The following is a 19,876-nucleotide window of genomic DNA, read 5'->3' on the forward strand; positions in this document are numbered from 1 at the left end:
TAATACATTTTCTTTGAATATTGATTTTAATTTCTAACCAATCTTTACGCTAAATTAAGTTATTGTCATTTTTTTATTTGCTCAGCATATTTTGGCACATAATATTGTAACTTATCTGCTATCAAATTTACACTGAGGACGGATTTTGGTAATTCAGATAGATAGTTTACTTAAAAATATTAATTCTACAAATATATACAATTTGCATACTCTATATAATTCAATAGAGATGATAAAAAGGTTATAGCAAAATAACAAAAAAAAAATTATTATAGCTATTTTTGTCAACGTTGCTAGACGACGGGATACCCTTTACCCACATTCCAATAAAAAAAAATAACACACTTATTTCATATCCACACGGTAGACTCGGTCTAGAATTAATTGATGTATATTCATGTTTTATCCTGTTATATTGATGTAAATTCTTAATTTAGTTCATCTGTCAAGAGTATTTAAAGAACAATGCCCCAGTTCAAGTGTGAATTAACAGATCTTTAGTTTATCTATTATTAATAAAAATTACATAAGTTTTGTTAGTAATTTCGTTAAAAATCGACATCTACTTTACCAAGAAAATAATGAAAGAAATGTGATTGTGATCTAAGAACATGAAAGAGCACAAATTTGAATGAGCGAAATGAAACGAATGTTTTCAAAATATTTTCAATATAAGTATAAATGGTAATACATAATTATTATTGGACAATAACCAGTGCAGAGCTATAAGAAACGAAAGCAAATGCAAATAGATTTCGAGAGTTAATCAAAAGAGGAGTTAGATAAGTTAATAGAGAAACGCGTTAAGAAAGTTTAAAATATCGAACCAAATACTGCAGAATACGGTAACAGGGCAATTCAAAAACACCAAACTTATGTTGTGTAGTGTATAATACATAGTACGTGTAGTGTAGGTACCTCTCAATGGCGCTGACATTGCCAGTGCGTTCGGAAAACTCCTTGAGCTCTTCGTTTGACTTGATCTTGTTCAAGAGCGTCTCGCCATGTCTCGCAGCGGCAAGAATCTCATCCTGAAAATGATCAACAATTAGTATTAAGCCCATGATAAATTATAATGTAAATTAACCTTCAATCGCGCATAGTCCACGCCCTGATCTTCCAATAGTTTTCTAGTCGCCTCAACGTTATTGGGAAACTCTGTGTCATGTATGGCCTGAATAAATACGTCCAACTCGGCAGAGACTTGATGCGTCAAGCTGGAAAACTTCTCAAGCGACTGCAGGAAGTAGATGCTGTTAGAGAGAACATTAAGACATAACTGAAAATACCTACAATCCGCTGCTGAATCCACTCATGATGTGAATAGATCAGAGAGCCGCCCATGTCGGGGGTCAACTGACTCGCATCGACAAACTCATGCAGTTCGGAGAGAGCTGAGCAGACGACAAGCCGAAAGCGATATTCATCCTTGGAGGAAAACTTTGAGCTCACTTCGGATATGGCTTTTTGAAAGAGACCCGAGGGGCGCAGCACATAGACCACATGTATAATACCTGGGAAGTAAATCTGGAATTTTAAAGAATTAATTTGAGTCCATCAATCGTTTTCCCAACAACGCACCGATATCCGCTGTAACGCCGTCTTCACCGATGTCCATCTGTCCTTGCGACGATCGATAATCAAATGGAATCCGAGATCTGCATCTTGTAGACTTAAAAAAAAGATGATATAAATAATTATAAACATCAATATGTGGCAAAATGACTGCTTCACTTACGATGGCACTGAGCTGAGGTACAAGATGAGCTTCTGATAATCGGCTTCTTCGATGGAGTTAAAATTATTGTTATCCGGGAAAATGATCAGCGGACAACCCTCTTGAGAGCGACCTCCGGTGATGATCGCATGCTGTGGATGCAACAGATCCGCCACATCGGCTATATTGAGCACTCCCTCACCGCTCATCGCAGCAGCCGCTTGGGCCGGACTAATGTGCTCTAGCAACGAGTTGATCTGCTCCGCAGCCCTTTGTGAGCTCAACGCTTCGGCGGCATAGGCGACACCCTGTGAGTTGACCGAGGTGGTCGAGTTGCTGCTGATCGTGGACGTGGTATGCTGTAGGAATCCCGTGCTGCGATTCGTATGCGCCGGCGAGTTGCTCAGCGATTGAAAGATCGCCGTCTGTATGGATGTCCCACTGCTAACCGATATCTGGGAATCAATCATATGATGGTTGACCAACTGCTGCTGTCGTTGCTGTGATTGTTGTGATTGCTGAGATTGCTGTGATTGCTGTGTCTGCGATGCGCTCATCACAATAGCCTGGGACTCGGCCAGCGCAGTTTCCACATCATTGTCTGTTGGCGGAAACGAAAAGCAAAATCAAACGAATCATTAGCATCTCATTCAATCTCATTCATCTCATTCAACTCATAATTCAAATGCAACAAACTATTTCTAAAAGTATTTCGAATGAACTGTGAATATTTGATGCATCCACACACACTTTTTGAGCAATCTCTTGCTATAAGTACTTATTGTATATATTTTCAACACGTGAGAGGGTAGGCTGATAAGTCATTGCCCAAAGTAGGAAGAAAGCTTTGCTTTTAATAGAATTATATAAAAATAAAACAATCTATTTTCAGAGCTACTCAATTAGTCTGTCGGTCCTAAAACCTTTTTGTGATTTTCAAATAATTAGATTGCTCAAGGTCCTTAAAATAGACGTGTTTCACAGACAACGTTTTTATTTGAGTGGAACTCTTTCCGGTAAATTTTGTTAAAGTTGGAGAATCAAAATTCAATCTAGTCATGGTAAGATAAGAAACGGAATTTTGACTTAATCGTTTCACTTAAGTAATTTCATAAAAAAAACATCAGTTGATTACACTCTGCAGTAAAATTTAAACCGAATTTAAAAGTGTTGGGTCTTTTTACTTAGATCGATGACTTTTCAGCCCACCCTCGTGTTTGTATTCATTTCAATAAATGTGTGTGTGTGTGTGTGTGTGTAAGTATGTTTGTGTGAATGCACATATCTGCGAAGTGGTTATGGATGGTGCGTTTTGTTTTTAGCTTTGACCCATTTAAAGTCGACGAGCCACTTGAAGTTCTCTTTCCCTCTCTTCCTCTCTCTATCTCTTCTACTATGCCCATTCATTGAGTAAGGCGTTATAAGCAGGTGTATTTTCATCAATTGGAGTCTTGGACTCAGTTGATAGTAAACTAAAGAGTTGTTTGTAACTGGTAACCATCTGCCAAGGTTTCGTTTAACATCTGCAATCTCAGCAGATACATGAATGAACCTAGAGTATTACCAAGAATTTAACAACAATATGCAACCTTTTGAACAATCATTAAAGCATCGTGGTTGAAACTACAAACTGATACCGTATATCTATTTGGTTGTGTCGTATATATGTACATATCTTATTTTGCTTGTTAAACGAAGATAGATCAATAGGTCTCCACTTTTGCAACGCTCTCTGCTGTTCATAACCGTTACTTCCATGTTCAAACTGAACTTAACTTTAATGGCATAGGGAAAATAAATTACATAGATCCTAGTCCTTTAGGCAGTTTTCCAGTTTTATCAATGAAAATGTTGATGTTAAGTTTTAATTTCTATACATTATCTTATTTGATTATATGGATGTATTGAATCCCGAATACAATATATCACACTCACTAAAGTACACTTCAACTATTGTAAGTAAAGTCGTGAACTCATTTCAAATACTGGAATTGTTGGAAAAGGGAAACAACAATCGTCCAACATATAGCGTGTGATTCAGGGTATATAATAGAACAGTGTTCCAGTTGTGTTTGCCAATTGTAAGTTTATCGGCTATATAGATGGGCGTTCTTATCACAAACAATTACAAATAGATATCTGGCGCATTGACATACCACCGAGCTGACTTTGCTGGTTTCCCATAGTACCTGGCACGGGTACGGGATACGGTTATTGCTATTTATGTATGTATCACTTGTACATAAGTATGCAAACAGTTTGTAGTATCAGCAGTGATTACGGGTCTATGTAAATATATCACATGTGGTTTCGCTTTGTGCCATATGGAAGCATCTGTATGCGAAAAACACCTCAGACTGTAGAGTTCTCCGAACGACTGTCAACTTTAGCAGCATACGGATGTACACGGGAATGAGTAATAACACTAATGCGGCACTTTTCTCCAATGTATTTTCCGCACTGACAACAACTACAAAAATGAGAAATAGAATCGCGTAACTGAAAAGCAGCGTACTCGAATAGTAGTGTTCGACGAGACTCTGTGTAGTGAGACCCAACGTTGGCTGGCATCGTCATCATCGTCAGCTGCTCTGACAACCACACAGAGAGGGAAAGATAGAGAGAGAGAGAGAGAGAGAGAGCTTGCGTAAGAGAAAACCATCATGAGAAGAGAGAAGAATTGGCATCGGGGCGATTGCCCGATCGTTAGAATTCAATTTAATTTAAGACCAATGCAGAAAAAGAAAAAGCCAACCGTTTCTTCAGCTTTCTTCTGTGCGACTGCAGTCCCAATTGGAGCAGCAAGTAAGCAGCTGTTCACTCAATGATCACACAAAAGATACACGGAATACACAGATAGATAGACAAACAGATACGAAAGTTAACTGAAAAAGTTCTCTCGTCTGTCAACTGCAGTTGAGATACTGAGATTTTGGTTCCGCTAAGTTGGTTCCGAACCGTTGCAGCGACTCAAACGAAGTTGATGTCATAATGCTCATACAGCATTATAACTACACATTCTATACGACATTTCTTTAAGTTTATGCTTTGATTTCATTCAAGTTTAATAAGCAGAGAATTCAGTAACAAATTATAGATAAAAGAGTGTTTTCTGAGATATTACTCTCACACATATGATCTTGACGCACGCTAGATGGCGCCACGGCAGTTTTCCCTGATCTGCAATCTGATAAATACCTTTACTGAATAACCTATGCGATAATTACCAGATCATTATGAAATTCTTTGATTAGGTGATCAGTATAATCAAACTAAGATGTATTAACTGAAAGTGAATTGGTAATTTATTATTGTATAGATCTGTACTTTAAGACTTATCCATGTAAAAGTATTTCGAAAAAAAAATTAATAAATAGGTAGTAACGTAATAGGTAAGTGTATTTTTTTATTTTTGCAAATGCTCATCTAAATGATATGAGTTTAGTGAACTTTTACTTTTGCCTTCGAGAGCTTGCACTTATTTCAATTACTCGTGCAATTAAATGCTTCGCATTCAAATTTTTCAAATGTTTTATTCTTGGCGTATTCAGGGAGCGATGTATGTATAAGTGTATATTTTTACATTTACACTTCAAGTGAAAGTTCATGAATCTCAACATTTAAACTTTAGAATTGATTCTATTCATATGTATTTGCTTCTGCAATTATTCTATTTGTCCTTTAGATTATTTGTTGAAAACAACTGATACGAATATCAAAATACAAATATTGATCTTCGATCTTTTGTATTACTCTCATTTATGATCAATTAAATCCCGAGTACAGAGAATTTCACAGTGGGTAACTTTCGACTAACACTTTTACTTATTTTGTTTTGCTTATTTGTATATGCGTAAAAATACTCGACACTTACGCATATCATTTGTTAATATACATGAACAAAAGTGTAGTTCAGTGTGAGTCGACTGGGCCATACCCTGTGCCCAACAACCTTATGGTTTGGTTACAGACTATACTCTTTTATGTATATACTGTGAGTCACAGCTTACTACTACCCGCACCTGTTAAGAACTTCAATCAGGTATTTATAAAAGCTAGATCTAAAGTTAAATTGTACTTTAAAATAATACTTAAAAACAAAATGCCTGCAGAAATCTTTTATACAATTATTTAAGAGCACAGTCACCTTTTTAAAGGTGTACGTGATTTCCGAGAAATTGCGGTACATTTTGAGTCTACTCTTTAGTCATAATATTCGCTATTTTCCATTATGAGGCCACCTTATTCATATCATATGATATTATCAAAGAACTATGTATATATTGAAAATGTTCTTTTTATTTATTTGTACACAACAATAATTTCAGTCGCCGACAATCAAGTTTAAAGCTTGCAAATTGTCGGTCAACCAAAAATAAACAACAATAAATGTTCGAAAATATGTACACATATATGTATGTACGTATAGAGTCTGTATGTGGTTTTGAATATGCGTAGTTTGTTTCATAAGTAATTGCACACCCCGCAGCGCTATGCCGACAGTGGATAATGTGTGAATGTATCCACATACATAAATGTGTACGTAATTTTTCTCGATGTCAATTTTTATAAGCTGATACTTCGGATCAACCTTGAATCTAACAGATGAGATTAAACAGAAAACTTATTTTACGATAACAAAATAATAACATTGATGGCAGTAGCTTATACAATTGGCGAATTTTATTTATGCGAAGCAGATCAGCTGTTAAAGTACTGATAATTAGCATCCCGTTTGGCAATGACGACGCGAAGGAGATATTACAACGCCCGCACACACTCGCACAGATGTATCCAAAACATACATACATACATATGTATGTTTCACTTACACATTGTCAGAACAGTCCGATTTTCTTATCCCATTAAAAGGGGCGGAAATTATTATTATTACAATCAATAGCTTCGAAACATTATCTTTTTAAATAGATTTTTGTTTCTTCTCGTAAACGAATATCCGCAAATTGAATGGACCGCGACAATAACAATTGCAATATCAAACATACACAGCTGAGCTAACTTGGATCACAATTATTATAAATTGATTTCAGTAATATATATATACAAATAAATTATATTTTGATTATGAATAGCACTGTTATATATATGAGCGTAAATATGCACCAGCTATTTAAATCGCTAAATACATCTATTTTACTATGTACGCACCGGGTATTTTACTGTCTCAGTGAGTAAATGAACAACAAAGATTTGCTCACTGAGAAAGTGAACATGTTCCTTTCTACTTGTTCTTTTCTGCTCAGTGGTTCATTTTCTCGTTTCTGCTCACTGTTTTATTTTTGCTCAATTATTCTATTTTGCTTTAATTCGCTAAGATTTTCCATTTTGGAAATTTTTCGTTGTTTGGCTCTGTTCTTTCTCTGTGCTCTGTAGTTTTTAATGGCATTTTGCGTAGTTTTTCAATCAAACTGTTAGCTCAATTTGCGTTCGTGCTCTTCTTTGCGTTTGTTTACTTTAAAAACTCACAAGTCTTCTTATATTCGCGCCAAATGCTATTTTTACAACATGAAGCCATAAAGCTAAGTGCGATTCGCAAAAGTCGCCATTTCTTTTCCATTACATCAAATATATATCTTCAATTTTGGATATTTTAGTTTTTCTATTATAAGTGCAACTCACATATCAGATTTAAATTATGAAATAACTTAAACCATGTTTAAATGTTGACATAAGCCGCTTGTAGTGAAACCGAGTTTACTGCAAAAAGGGATTTGGCAAAACTTTCTTTTAAAATCCGTCGCTAAAAACTTATCTTCCTTATATCATCTAAAACTCTGCAATATACCATATATTAATTTAGCTACTTTATAAACTGCAGAACTGTTATTTACCGCGAACAATAAATAGTTCAATGGCAAAATGTTTTAACAGATCAACAACAGAGCTTAACTGTCAAAACTTAATTTTAAAAATTATATACATATGTAAATAGTAAGTAAGCAGTGAAACGTGGTCCATTTAAAAATTGGAATTTTCAATGGTTGAACATTTATTGGAAAGGTTGGTTCATGTCATTTATTTATGAAAAACAATTTCAATCAAATGACCACCACGGCTGACTTGGCAGTAGCTCATTCGATTCACCCAATTTTTGAGAATATTTTCAATTGTTCTGGAACGTATGTCAGCAATAGCAACTCGAATCTGGTTCTTTAACACATCAATTGATTCAGGATTGTTTGCATAACATTTGTCCTTGACCGCTCTCCAAAGATAAAAGTCTATCGGTGTCAGATCACAGCTTATTAAAGAAACCATAAATTTAACAATTAAGTTTACTTGAATTGAAAAACGTTGAATGCTTAAAGGATGCGCTATTTCGCAAACCCAAGGAAAAAATAAAATAGTTTTTGTAAGATTTAAGATTTATTCTTAATTAGAAACGCTCAGAACTTTTCTAGAATGTGCAGTTGTTGCATTAATGTTTTGAGCTGTGACTAGAGAAGAAGTGCCGCTTTCTATTGAATCGAATAGAAACTCTATTCTACTATTCTTTGGTTTTCAGTGCATATAATTTAAAACCAAGGCCACATACATCGTTGCAACCAACGTGGGCAAGGAGCAGCAGCAAATGACAATTTTCAGTACCGGTGATTAGCAATAAGCATCGTCTACCCTAAATAGAATGGAAGCCCACTTGGTGTACGTCAATTACAATGGGGGTAACACTTTACGCCAGATATACCGATGGGTACATATACATACAAGTATTTCATAAGTGCGGCCAATGAAGTGCAGCTAATTGAAAAGTGACATATGCATTACATTATATGCATTGACAGCCGGCATATACATATGTAAGTATTAATACAAGGTATTGTTTTGCTTTCAAATCTATGTCTATATAGAATCCTTACTAAAAGATTAACTTTTGGAAAGCTTTCTAAAAAAAATTGCTTAGCATTTTACGAGTATTAGACTGTGCATCGAAACTTGGACAAGCTCAATGCTAAAGTATTCAACAGACATAAAAAAATTATAATTTGACTATCGGCTCGCACATTTCTTATACCTGTCGAGTTTTCCTTAAAAATTATATTTTTATCAATTCAAGTTAAATACTTCCCCATTTCATAGCCTTGATTCCACACAAAACTCAAATGCTCATATTCATTGCATGAATGTCACACGTAATGAGTTTAACCGTGACACCAAAGGAGTATGAAAAATCAATATACGAGTTTATGGAAAAGCAAACGGCAATGAAACAATGCAGGAGTGCCGGACATGAGGAGGGGTCTTGATTAATTCATCCACAGAAATGCGAGTACATTACCCGATAGCTCCGACACGTCTAGGCAACTGGACCGACTTTTGGTTCTTTGCAGCAAACGTTGCAAGGGCGGCTGCCTTTGTGGACTGCCGGACTGTCCACTGTTGATATCGGGGCCGCTGCCCCACTCCGCATCGATGGCCTTGGAAGCACTGCGTTTGAAGTGCTCCAAAAAGTGATCAATTTGTTTTTCAATGGAACTGGATGGCGAGCTTTCCATTTTTATTCGCACATTTCGGAATCACTTGATAATATGTTATCACATATATATATACAAATATATGTATATATTTTGTATTGACAGGGACTTTTCTGTGATAGACGTTGGTTACACTAATGCATTTTCACTTCGAGACACATTTTAACGGCAATACACAATAAATAAAATTATGTAAATTTTTTTTTATTTATGTTGACTTTTACTTTGAATTATCTTTGTTAGGTACTCGTATTAAGGATGCACAACCCAAAACACACTTTTTTTTATATCTATACTATTTTCAGAGCCTTCTCTGAGCTACTTGTTTGAGGTTGCACATTCTCTTGTTGCCTTTGAGATGACTCAACCTTAACCGTCCTTCCGCGTCGCTCACCAAGAACTAAAAGCACAGCGGAGGTTGCTGTTACCACTGTACCAGATTGACTGAGCGTACGGATGGCGCTGACACCTATAAGATTGCTTACGAGAGAGCGACAATGACGCCACAACGACCGAACAAGTGAGAGAGCCGGCAATTTGAATTGCTCTCCTTTCTGACCACGGAAGAGCTTTTGTCAGCACGTGTTGTTTGTGAATTAAAATCTGTGACATGCGCAGTAATGATTTACTTACAGGTTAATAAGCATTTGTACATACGTTGATAGATGCATTTTCAAACAAACTTTTAGCGAGAACAGCTGTTACAATGTGTCACTGTGGGGTATTCGGCTGCTTTACTTAGTAAAATAGAAAGATTTGGCACTGTTTTCCAATTAAGTGTCGGCTTGTGATAATTGTAAACTATTGAAAAATATAACATTGAAAGTCACATATGTTAAAAAGAAAATTTCATTTGAATTTACACACTTTATTGTAAATCATAATATTTTTGTGTATCAACAACTGATTCCTTATAAATATTTTATTACATGTCAAAGCCTCTTCATCATCATCTTTTGTCCTTATTATATATTTATTTCAAACTCTTTCTCTTCGGTAACGTCTTTAATTCTTAATGAATAGTATACATATGACATAATCTTAGATGTTTTAAATGCAGGTCGATTTTCTGCGTTTGAAAATACGCGTGAAATTTGAGCTGAAGAAGCTGGTATTTGCAAAAGTTTTATTGCTATTTTGGCCAGATTTGGGTATTTCATCTCTGCCAAGCTCCAGAAAACCAACGGACTTTTGATTTCCTTCTCATAAAGCCTTTTAAAAAACCCCGATTTCTTTTTAAAACTGTCCCACTCTTCAAGACCAGCTCCATTAAGGCTTGTAAACAAGAACTCAAAAATGATGTTATTGTGTTCATCGGTAAGTTTCAAGTTATTAAGAAAGGGATGCAAATGAAAAGCTGTCAAAGCATATTTGTTCAAAGCTAGTTCCTGTCTCGACTTCAATTGTTCTGAAAATTCTTTAGGCAACTGAAGATCAAGCCATATTTCGACTGCTTCCGCTGCTGAACACTTATTAGATTGGCATTTTTTAATTAAATTACAAATTGGATCCAATAAAAGTAAGTTGCTCTTAACATCATCTAAAAATTGATTATCATAAAGCAGTTTAACAACATTTGATTTGACGTTCTTATCAACTCCAATTTGTTTCAAAAGCTGCTCATTCTCTATTAAAAACTTGTACGCATCACGATATGAACACCATCGAGCTTCGCATGGTAATTTTATTCTGGCTCCGGCCTTTTCAATAATCTCTTTTTCGAAATCTGCTCGTTTAAATTCCATTAGAAGAGATGTGACTTTGAGATTAATTTCTCTATTCAAAATATCGTTAGCGAGCAAGTTTCCTGCACTGCTGCTACAATTACTGTTCCAAACTAAATGTTTCGTAATGTTTTCCATTTTCTCCACCGCGCTAGCATTAGCTAGCACGACTGCGTAGACATGGGTTGAATAAACTTTTTCTGCTAAATGTACAGACTCCGATACGATATCAGCTAGTTTTTCATATGTATCACTTTCTGCCGTTAGATCCCACTGTTCCAAAAATGCCTTTTCGCCATTAGTGCTATGTAATATTGAAACGACTGTCTTGGTATTGTCCGAGAAATTTTTCCAACCATCAATCAACAAAACGGAATCGGGAGTCATTGTAGCCTTTGCAGAAGTTAAAAGTTGTTCATATGTGTTATCCAATAATGTTGATGATAGAACTTCCTTTTTAGGAATGTTGGCTCCGTACGCAGGTCTTAATTTGTTAATAAAGTTTTTGAAGTATAAAGAATCTACGACAGTCAGGGGAATGTTACATCCAAAGAACAACTGCGCCAAAGATTTGGTTATATCATTTTCTTCTTTTTGTGATAATGTCTGAGTAATGTGAGTGCTCGAGGTGGAATTTTGTATTGCATTTACTCGCTTCCTCTTACATGACCCTGATGTTGGTAACTGTTCACTGCTTGAACATAAGGATGTTAATGAGCTCCTTCTTGTGGACTCGGATATCTTTGGCCTTGTCAACTCAGCTTTATTATTGATAGGATCATAGTTTGCTTGTGTAGAGATTGTAATTGGGTTATATTTCATCTATAATAAAACAGTCAATATTACATCTGGTTGTGATTCAATAAATTAATCTTAAACTCACACTGATATCAACGCATTTTGATTCAAAAACATCCTCTTCATCCTCGTAATTTGGAAAACATGTTTCATATACATTACATGCATCAAGATTCGATAAGCTGGCATCATCGTTGTTAACAATTTTGCATACATTTCTTAAAAATGAGTAAATAAACAATATAGATGCTCATAAAATGTACATAACATATTTACCTATGTGCTCTTAGCCGGGCCTCGGCTGTGTTTAATAAATTTTTGTTGCAAATATTGCAATAAGCAGCAGGCTTTTTATTATTTAATCTGATCAATTCAAATCCGAGTTCTTCAAACGCTTTGTTTTTTCGACGGCCGCTCATTTCGTAAATTTGCTAAAATTGCAATGCACCAAATTTAGTGATGTGAATCGGCACCGAATAAAGGTAGAAAATATCGATAAAAATATTGGTTTTTTACAATTTAAAAAATCGATGATGTTATTAACATTGACATTGATTTTTGTACCCGCGGGAAACAATTAAATAATTATTTATTTGAATTAATGCTTCTAAAATTAAAGTGTTGGTGTTTAATTCATTTTTGATCGACTTTATATTTTTGTGTACGGAAAAATATAATTTAATAGGAGGGGATAGAAATAGAAAGCCTTTGACAAAAAAAATAAATTTTTAAATTACGCATAAGTTGTGCTTATATTTTGGTAAGGGGGTTAAGGTTAACTGACGCTAGAGAATCACTTAAACAAAATAATAACTGAGCTGAACAGCACAAGGTCACGCAAGCATATAAAGTACAATTATGCAAGTGAATTAAATTTGGAAACAGCCTTTATATATTTGATTTACAACAGTACTGCCCCCTAGTTAAGCTTAAATGATAAAAGATAGCTGCAATGTAATTAAGCTGTAAATGTGATTAGATGAGATTTTGTTGTACAAATGATGTATAAAATGATATTCCAATTAATTATTTGCGCGCTACTCTGCTTCTTCACTTTCACCATTCGCTATATACTCATTTGATCACTTTGGTGAACATGCTCCCTTGTTCTTTTTTTTTGGAAGTGAGTCAACCACTCAGTTTGCTCACTTGTTTACTCAGTTATAATTGATCTGTTCCTTTACATGAACAGTACAGCTTTTCTTAAAATTACTCTAATATTTTGAAGTATGAACAAAATAATACGTAAAGTTAAGTAAAAAAAAAAATAATCAGGCTTAAAAAACAAAATTACATTTTTATCTTAGTTACAACGTATGGTTATTTATTAAAATAAAAAAATAGTAAAAACATTATTAGTAATTATTAGAGATTTTTTTATTAAACTTTATTTTTCAAATTATATAAGCCCTTATCAATAATTAATACATATTTTTAATATTCTTATTTAATGGGAAAGCTTAAAAAATACATCAGCGCAGAAATTAAAGCAGCGTTAAATTTAACAACTGATTCAAATTGAGCAATAAAACAAAAGTGAGCAGCTGAGCAAAAATGCACAAGCTTAAAGGAACATGTTCACTCACTTAGTTCAAAGAGCCACTCTTTTTTGTTCACTCACTCATGAACAACTCAAGTCTAATCCATAAACAAAAAAAATTTGTGTACAATAAAACTAAAAGCAGACGCCGAAGTAAATACTACTATAAAAGCGGATGTCTGAATATTTAAAGAATTGAAATTGTCAATTTTTACTGGATTATGGGATATTAGAAATCAGATATTCGTGTAAGTTGTTTGGAATGACACATTTGTAATACATATGTATGTATGTATATGTACAAAGATGATGGTGTATGTACATATGTATGTAACATGAACACATATGCAAGTACACAAGTGCATAAACATGTGTACATTGCGTTGTAAATTAGTGAGTGTGTGTCTGTGAACACTTGAAGATCAAGTCCGAGTTGGAAATTAAACAAAACTTTAAAACCACATATGTGTATAGTCATCTATTGACTTTTTTTTAAAATATGTTTGCGGTTTATGTATTTTTCGCTTAGTACAGAGCAGAAACCAACAACGCATTTAATCAATGTTCTCCAACGGGCTGCCGTGCAACCTGTCGTTTCCGAGCTGCCTAAGTGTCCCAAAAGATGGAAACGAGGAGCTCTTGCCTTCCAATATGGGGACAAGGGAACCAGTTATTCTCAATGTTTACGACATGGTGAGTAAGAGTTGTGCAGTTGGACTGGCTGATTAATGCTAATTGATTTGATTTAATCTGATTGGCAGTATTGGATTAATGAGTACACAACTTCCATTGGTCTTGGCGTGTTCCATTCCGGCGTTGAAGCATTTGGAACCGAGTTCGCGTACGGCGGACATCCGTTTCCCTTTACTGGCGTCTTTGAAATAACTCCACGGGATCACGATGAGTTGGGTGAACAGTTTCAATTCCGGCAGAGCATACAAATTGGGTGTACCGATTTTACATATGAAGAAGTGCGTCGCATTGTCGAGGAATTGGGCAATCAATTTCGTGGAGATCGTTATCATCTTATGAACAATAATTGCAACCACTTTTCGGGTTCATTAACACAGGTAACACACATGTCACTCTGTAAATATGCCATAAATGTATCTAATTTGAAATCATTCCAATTATTAGATACTTTGCGGCCAAGAAATACCCAGCTGGGTGAATCGACTCGCGCATTTCAGCTCCTGTGTGCCATTTTTACAGAGATGCTTACCAAAGTAAGTGGATTACATTCGAATGTATTCCATATCCTGCGTATTAATAGGCAATCTTAATCATTGCAGAGAGTGGCTCACACCGAATGCCTTGCAGCAAAGCATAACAACAATCCAAGAGCGCGAAGACTCGGACAACAGTCCCCTTTGAGACATTACCTGATCCAAGATATTTGCAAAGTCCCAAGCGAGCGCAACTCATCTCTGCTGTCTGAAGACCAACAACAATATTGTTAAGTTGAATAGAGTAAAGCCGGGTGATCGACACTCATTTCATGATTAAAGCCAAGAAAAAAACACACCCTCAATAGATTGCAAAATAATGTTAATAGGTTTATAATAGGCTACAATTAAAGTGACTAAATTATTGGCTATTGTAATTTGACTATTCAGAACTAAGATACTATTAAGTGCCGATAAGTGTAAGTGCATATATAGGAAGCTGTAGGGCTCTACACTTTCTGCAGAATCATTTATAAAATTCGGAATTTTAAATTAAATAGTGAACACATCGAGAGTTATTTATAGGAAACAAGCAAACAGCAAGCATATTAAAGTTAAGAATATCAAAAGTTGTCATCATTGTCATTTGATTCGAAACCATTTATATTTTTTCCATGTTTTTATTTATATTTGTACAATGTCGAAAGCCGCATGTCTATCAAAACACCAAAACGATCTGTTATCAAATAAATATGTACTTGACATTCTGATATTTACACATACATTAAATACTATTATATTTAAAATTTTTTAAAGAAAATATATATTTTAATTCAATAATTAATTATTCTATACGTAAATAGTTACTTATAGTTTAAGATTTACAAAACTACCTAATGTCTAAGTACACACGTATCTTTTCAGACGAAATGGTCAAATGGTGCCAAACTGATGTCGCCAAATGGCGAATTGGCCTATATATAATTTCTTAATATTTGCTGCAATCCGCCTAAACGTCCAGTTAATTATTTGGAAAATATCTAGTATATCGCAACAACATAACATTGTTTAATTATGATAAATACATTTTGAGAACTATTTACAAATTTTTGTGGCTTCCAAGACTCCACGTTTTTATCCTAAACCTTGTTTTATTCATTTCAAACAAGGCTTGACACGTTATTGTATAATCCTACAGCGGCGATTTCATCAACATCTGTATCAACATCATTGTTAAGAACATCAGGAGGCATCTGATTGCGAAAGATCATGGGAGGATGCGGTCTTAAAGAGTGTGCACCTTGCACCTGAGCACTAGCATGCAAATGAGGAGACTGATTGCCATTTGCCAAGTTGGAAGATTGGTTCATGTATTCTCTCGGTACGTGTATATGATCATGCGATTGATGAAAACGAAGAGTATGCGTAGCACTGGGACCATAAGGCACTTGCTGTCCTGTTAAGCCTCTGAGTAGCCGAGCATTTACCAAATCTCCTGAATAAGTTGGTTGACTTCTTTGAAGATTCCGCGATCGATTTGGGAGATCGTGAAAATATGCATCTTTCGGTACTTGCCGCTCGGCTACTCCAAACTGGTGACTGTTCCTTACATGGGCTGCATACAGTAGTGAAGGATTGTGTAAAGGAAGTGCAGTGTTTTCATTACCCGAAGTACTATGCTGGTGTAAGCTGTTATTCAAGCGTGGACTCATTCCATTCGGATGCTGCAGAGCAGAGCTTAGAGGGATATCATGAGGCGATTGCAGGTTGGAGTCTATTTTACCCTGCAACTGAGCTACCATGTCTTTAACCTGCCCAGAAATGGGTTTTTTAAGATACTTGATTTCGCTATTTCTGATTTCAACCTTTGATGGAGCATCATTTGAGCTTTGCCTCCTAGCCTGCACTCCTTCTGAGTGTCTCGCCATGTCACCAGGAGCTATGCCAATGGGATTAGTATAATATAGCGTTGAGTTCGCTGTAAAGTTTTCATCCAAGCAAAGTGCCTGTCGCTTCAGAAGATTGGACATGCGCTGCTGCGCATGGTAGACAACATCTGTGCTGCAAGATGGAGATGGAGATGGCGTCCCATGGGCTTGTGCCTTATACAGTAGCTTATCGCCGCACATTCTGTCCGCGTTCTCATTGAGAGCCACATCGTCTTTGTTGAGATCCGTGAAGGACGCATCCTTGCGCAGTGCTTTAATCACGGTATTCAGCATATTGTCCCCTCCGCCCATACAATGGTAATACTTTTGATTATCTCGAGGAGACATTTCAAATTCCCAACTGTTTGAGTTCTGTGAGGGATTCGAAGTTTCACTTGAGTTGGGATAGCGTCGCTGCACATGTGTGTACTCATCGTAGTTTGGACTATTGGGACTCTCCTTATTCTCTAGTAAATTGCATTGATTCCCCGGACTGTAAGTTGATGGATCACTTTGTTCTGGTGACAGCGAGCAGAGCTGCAGCTTGTTCTCTTGTTCATTTTCTCTCTCCATGATCAACGAGGTTTTCTCTAAGAGATCTCCCAGTCGCTCCGACACTTTTAGAAAATCCAGCTTAAGTTCATTCAATTTCGACTTCTTTAATTCCTCTTGAGCCATCGGTAAGTTTTGGGTCATGGCATCACTGCAGTTCCCTGGTACTTCTGTACTCGAATTGGAATGTGTATCCTCATTAGTGTCGCTCTCTTCTGCTACGTCGTTGGCATGGGAGTGATAAACGGCAGTAACTACGGCTTGGTTGTTCTGCTCGAGAACCTCAACGCTCTTTGAGTTGGACATCCTGTTGTCATCATGGCTGCTCTCCAGCAAGTCCAAGCTTCGACACCGAGACAACGTACGCTGTATCCTTTGACACTTGGGTTGAATGTCGACTGTGGAACGCATAGGCTCCCCACGACGCAGATACTCGTTCAGATACTGACGCTTACTCTCGCATCGTATCCGATCCTCGATCATGGTGCGAGTCAGCTGCTCGATTTGGTCATTTGTCTTTATTGCCAGTGCCTGCACCTTGTGGCCCAGACGCTCCTTTGTCTTGTGCACATACTTCTTCAAGCTCTTCCGGTTGCAATTCAACTTGTTTTCTATGTGCCGGAAGAAGGGACCACAATAGCAGGTGTTGCCAACGCTGACAGGTCCCTTGTGGATGTGACCGGCGAGGTCGAGGAAGTATTGTTCGCCTTGCTTTAAGGGCTCTTTGGGTAGGGTCTCCAGCTTGGGCGATGGAAATGATCGGGGATCGGGAAAGTAATGGCATCCATAAGGCGACCAATTTATCGTCTTATCCACACAATCTCTATCTTTCTCCTGTGCTGGCGCCGACTTGTCATTTTCCTTGGGCTTTTCCCTGCGATTACGTATACGTTTCGGAGCGTTAAGGATCTCGTTTATTTCCCGATAATTCTTTCTGATTGCAATGCTTTGAGGCGTCTCGCCTTGTGCGTTCTTCACACTCAGACGTGCGTCCGCCTCGAGCAGAATCCGCGTCAGCTTACGTCTGCCCATGGCGCAGGTGATGTGCAAGGCGGTGTCTCCGTTCAGATTCGTCTTGTTGGGATCACACAAGGCCGAAAGGAGAATGCGAGTTACTCCCGCATGGCCATAACGGCACGCCGTGTGCAGCGCTGTGTCACCATACTACATAGCAAACAGATTCTCTATTATTATTATTTTTATATTTTAGAGAGAGCAATCTTACCTTATTTTGAACATCTGGATCCGCCCCAGCCATCAGCAGTTCCCTAGAGCTTTGGTTGTGGCCATTCTGTGCAGCCAAATGGAGTGCGGAGAGACCCTCGTTGTTGATGATACTCAGGCTTCCATTGTGCAGGGCTTCAATCGTGTTCGCCACTCTCGCCTTTAGCCTGCTCTTGTCCTTGGGCTGCGTCTTTGTGGACGGCGGTGCACAGATCAATTTGACGCAGCGACTAAGTCCCCGACTAGCTGCCTCATGCAATGGTGTGTTTCCCTGACTGGACTCCTTGGCCAGGCGATCAGCATTGCTGGACAGCAGGATTTGCACTCGTCGATCATCGCCGGCAGCAACCGCATCGTGCAATGCCGTCCAGTTTCTGGATTCATGCTGAAATTTAAAGAATCTCATTAACATTACCCTTAAAATATTCAACTCCTTCAACTCACCCCGGAAATGGCGTTCGGCAAGGCTTCCTGCTTCAGGTTGCGATCCATACTGCATTTTCTATGAGTTAATTAAATAAATACATAAACTTGATATCACTTTTATATTTTGTTTAGTAAGAAATCAAGAGAAAAACGATCATCAAATAGTTTAAATTACATTACACGCACAAGTACGTATTTACATACATACATACGAATAGTTGGCAATGTAAATGTGTTTGTACGTGGATTACATTTGTAGTGAAAATCACTTTTATGCATGTAAGCCACACTTTCATAAGCACATATGAAAATATCTATTGCAATATACGATTGCTTAAAATTATAAATAAATCTGCAATTATTAATAACACACTTTAATAATTGCAAATATTTTTGTCTTATTGCAGTTATTTTGCCTCAGAGAAATTCACTACAAATGATCGATCAATGGCAGACGGCGGATTGAGACGTTTTCACAACTTACAACTTGAAGCGCTGATTAATTTTTGTCCGTTACTTTAGCAGTTGATGAATTATTATCAAAGTTATTTATTAATTTATTTATAATATTACACTTCAACAGTTGTTTGTTATTTTTATATTTTCTTTTGCTTACACTTTGTGAACGCCCAGTGTTAATTTTGGCTTTGAGCCAGGCCTTAAGGAAAATAGAAGAGAAAATTGAGGCGAATTGTAAAATTGGCAACAGGTTTTGTGTAGGGTTGTCACCAATTTAATTATTGTGACGATTATATCGATTAGATATATCGACTACAATAGTATCGTTTTTACGACTATTGAAAACAGCGCGCGGTTTAAATTAACTAATTTAAACATCAGTTATTTTTATAATGAAAGCAATAAAGTTGAACATTTCTACCCCTCGTGGGAAAAGTTGTATATTTGATTCTATATAAAAAAAATCCCTTATTCGACAAAATTCTAACAAAAAATAGGAAAAAATTTTCCAAATTCTAGCTTTAAAATTGTAGAAATTGCAGAATTTAATTTTGTTTATTTATTTATTATATAACAAGATTACAGATAAATGTGTAGTCTAGTTTGGGTATAGCACTGGCTTCATAAGGCTTTTGGCTATGTTTGTTGTACTATTATCTTACAGTGTGCTATCTATTTTATATTTGCAAAATGTAATACTTTTTGGGATTTAATTAAAATTTGAAAACGGGCATAAATCCGCGAAACAAGCCTGCCAACCAGTCTTTGGTGGACACATTGAAACAAGTTGGCGGCACTACTAGTATATTTGACAGCCACTGTAGGCAACTTAGCTATTTTATAGCTTGT

The 19,876-nt window shown here is 36.5% G+C and overlaps 4 protein-coding genes across 7 annotated transcripts in view; 1 reads left to right on the forward strand and 3 right to left on the reverse strand.

Annotated features, from left to right (window-relative positions):
- LOC117782824 (guanine nucleotide exchange factor DBS) overlaps positions 1–9,246 on the reverse strand; it is a 47,654-nt gene extending 38,408 nt beyond the window's left edge. Inside the window, exons 1-6 of one of the 3 annotated variants that reach the window (XM_034619869.1) lie at positions 9,015–9,246; positions 1,739–2,318; positions 1,582–1,672; positions 1,294–1,527; positions 1,088–1,237; positions 919–1,031 (exon numbers count right to left, since the gene is read on the reverse strand). In XM_034619869.1, the coding sequence (XP_034475760.1) occupies positions 919–1,031; positions 1,088–1,237; positions 1,294–1,527; positions 1,582–1,672; positions 1,739–2,318; positions 9,015–9,231 (1,385 nt within the window). In that variant the 5' untranslated portion in view covers positions 9,232–9,246. Of the gene's footprint in view, positions 1–918; positions 1,032–1,087; positions 1,238–1,293; positions 1,528–1,581; positions 1,673–1,738; positions 2,319–3,873; positions 3,917–6,549; positions 6,569–9,014 lie in introns of those variants that run through there. The other 2 variants (XM_034619871.1, XM_034619870.1) reach the window with 2 other exon arrangements.
- Positions 9,247–10,164: 918 nt separating this feature from the next.
- LOC117784013 lies at positions 10,165–12,183 on the reverse strand. The gene is made up of 3 exons (XM_034621605.1): positions 12,009–12,183; positions 11,818–11,950; positions 10,165–11,756 (listed from the first exon to the last, which is right to left on the reverse strand). Exons 1-3 carry the CDS (start codon positions 12,149–12,151, stop codon positions 10,176–10,178), a joined length of 1,857 nt encoding a protein of 618 aa, XP_034477496.1. The 5' UTR covers positions 12,152–12,183; the 3' UTR covers positions 10,165–10,175.
- Positions 12,184–13,347: 1,164 nt separating this feature from the next.
- Positions 13,348–15,220, forward strand: LOC117784014 (deubiquitinase DESI2). Of its 2 annotated transcripts, none has more exons than XM_034621607.1 (5): positions 13,348–13,520; positions 13,807–13,965; positions 14,034–14,342; positions 14,410–14,498; positions 14,565–15,220. In XM_034621607.1, exons 2-5 carry the CDS (start codon positions 13,834–13,836, stop codon positions 14,644–14,646), a joined length of 612 nt encoding a protein of 203 aa, XP_034477498.1. In that variant the 5' UTR covers positions 13,348–13,520; positions 13,807–13,833; the 3' UTR covers positions 14,647–15,220. The 2 variants fall into 2 exon arrangements, with proteins under 2 accessions (XP_034477498.1, XP_034477497.1); XM_034621606.1 differs by having other exon boundaries at positions 13,349–13,525; positions 13,802–13,965.
- On the reverse strand, positions 15,094–19,219 carry LOC117784012. Its single transcript, XM_034621604.1, has 4 exons — positions 19,185–19,219; positions 18,587–18,644; positions 18,144–18,527; positions 15,094–18,082 (listed from the first exon to the last, which is right to left on the reverse strand). The coding sequence occupies exons 2-4, from the start codon at positions 18,632–18,634 to the stop codon at positions 15,599–15,601; spliced, it is 2,916 nt and encodes a 971-aa protein (XP_034477495.1). The 5' UTR covers positions 18,635–18,644; positions 19,185–19,219; the 3' UTR covers positions 15,094–15,598.
- Between the last annotated feature and the right edge of the window lie 657 nt (positions 19,220–19,876).

This window comes from Drosophila innubila (genome assembly GCF_004354385.1).
Source record: "Drosophila innubila isolate TH190305 chromosome 2R unlocalized genomic scaffold, UK_Dinn_1.0 1_C_2R, whole genome shotgun sequence".
Lineage (NCBI taxonomy): Eukaryota > Metazoa > Arthropoda > Insecta > Diptera > Drosophilidae > Drosophila > Drosophila innubila.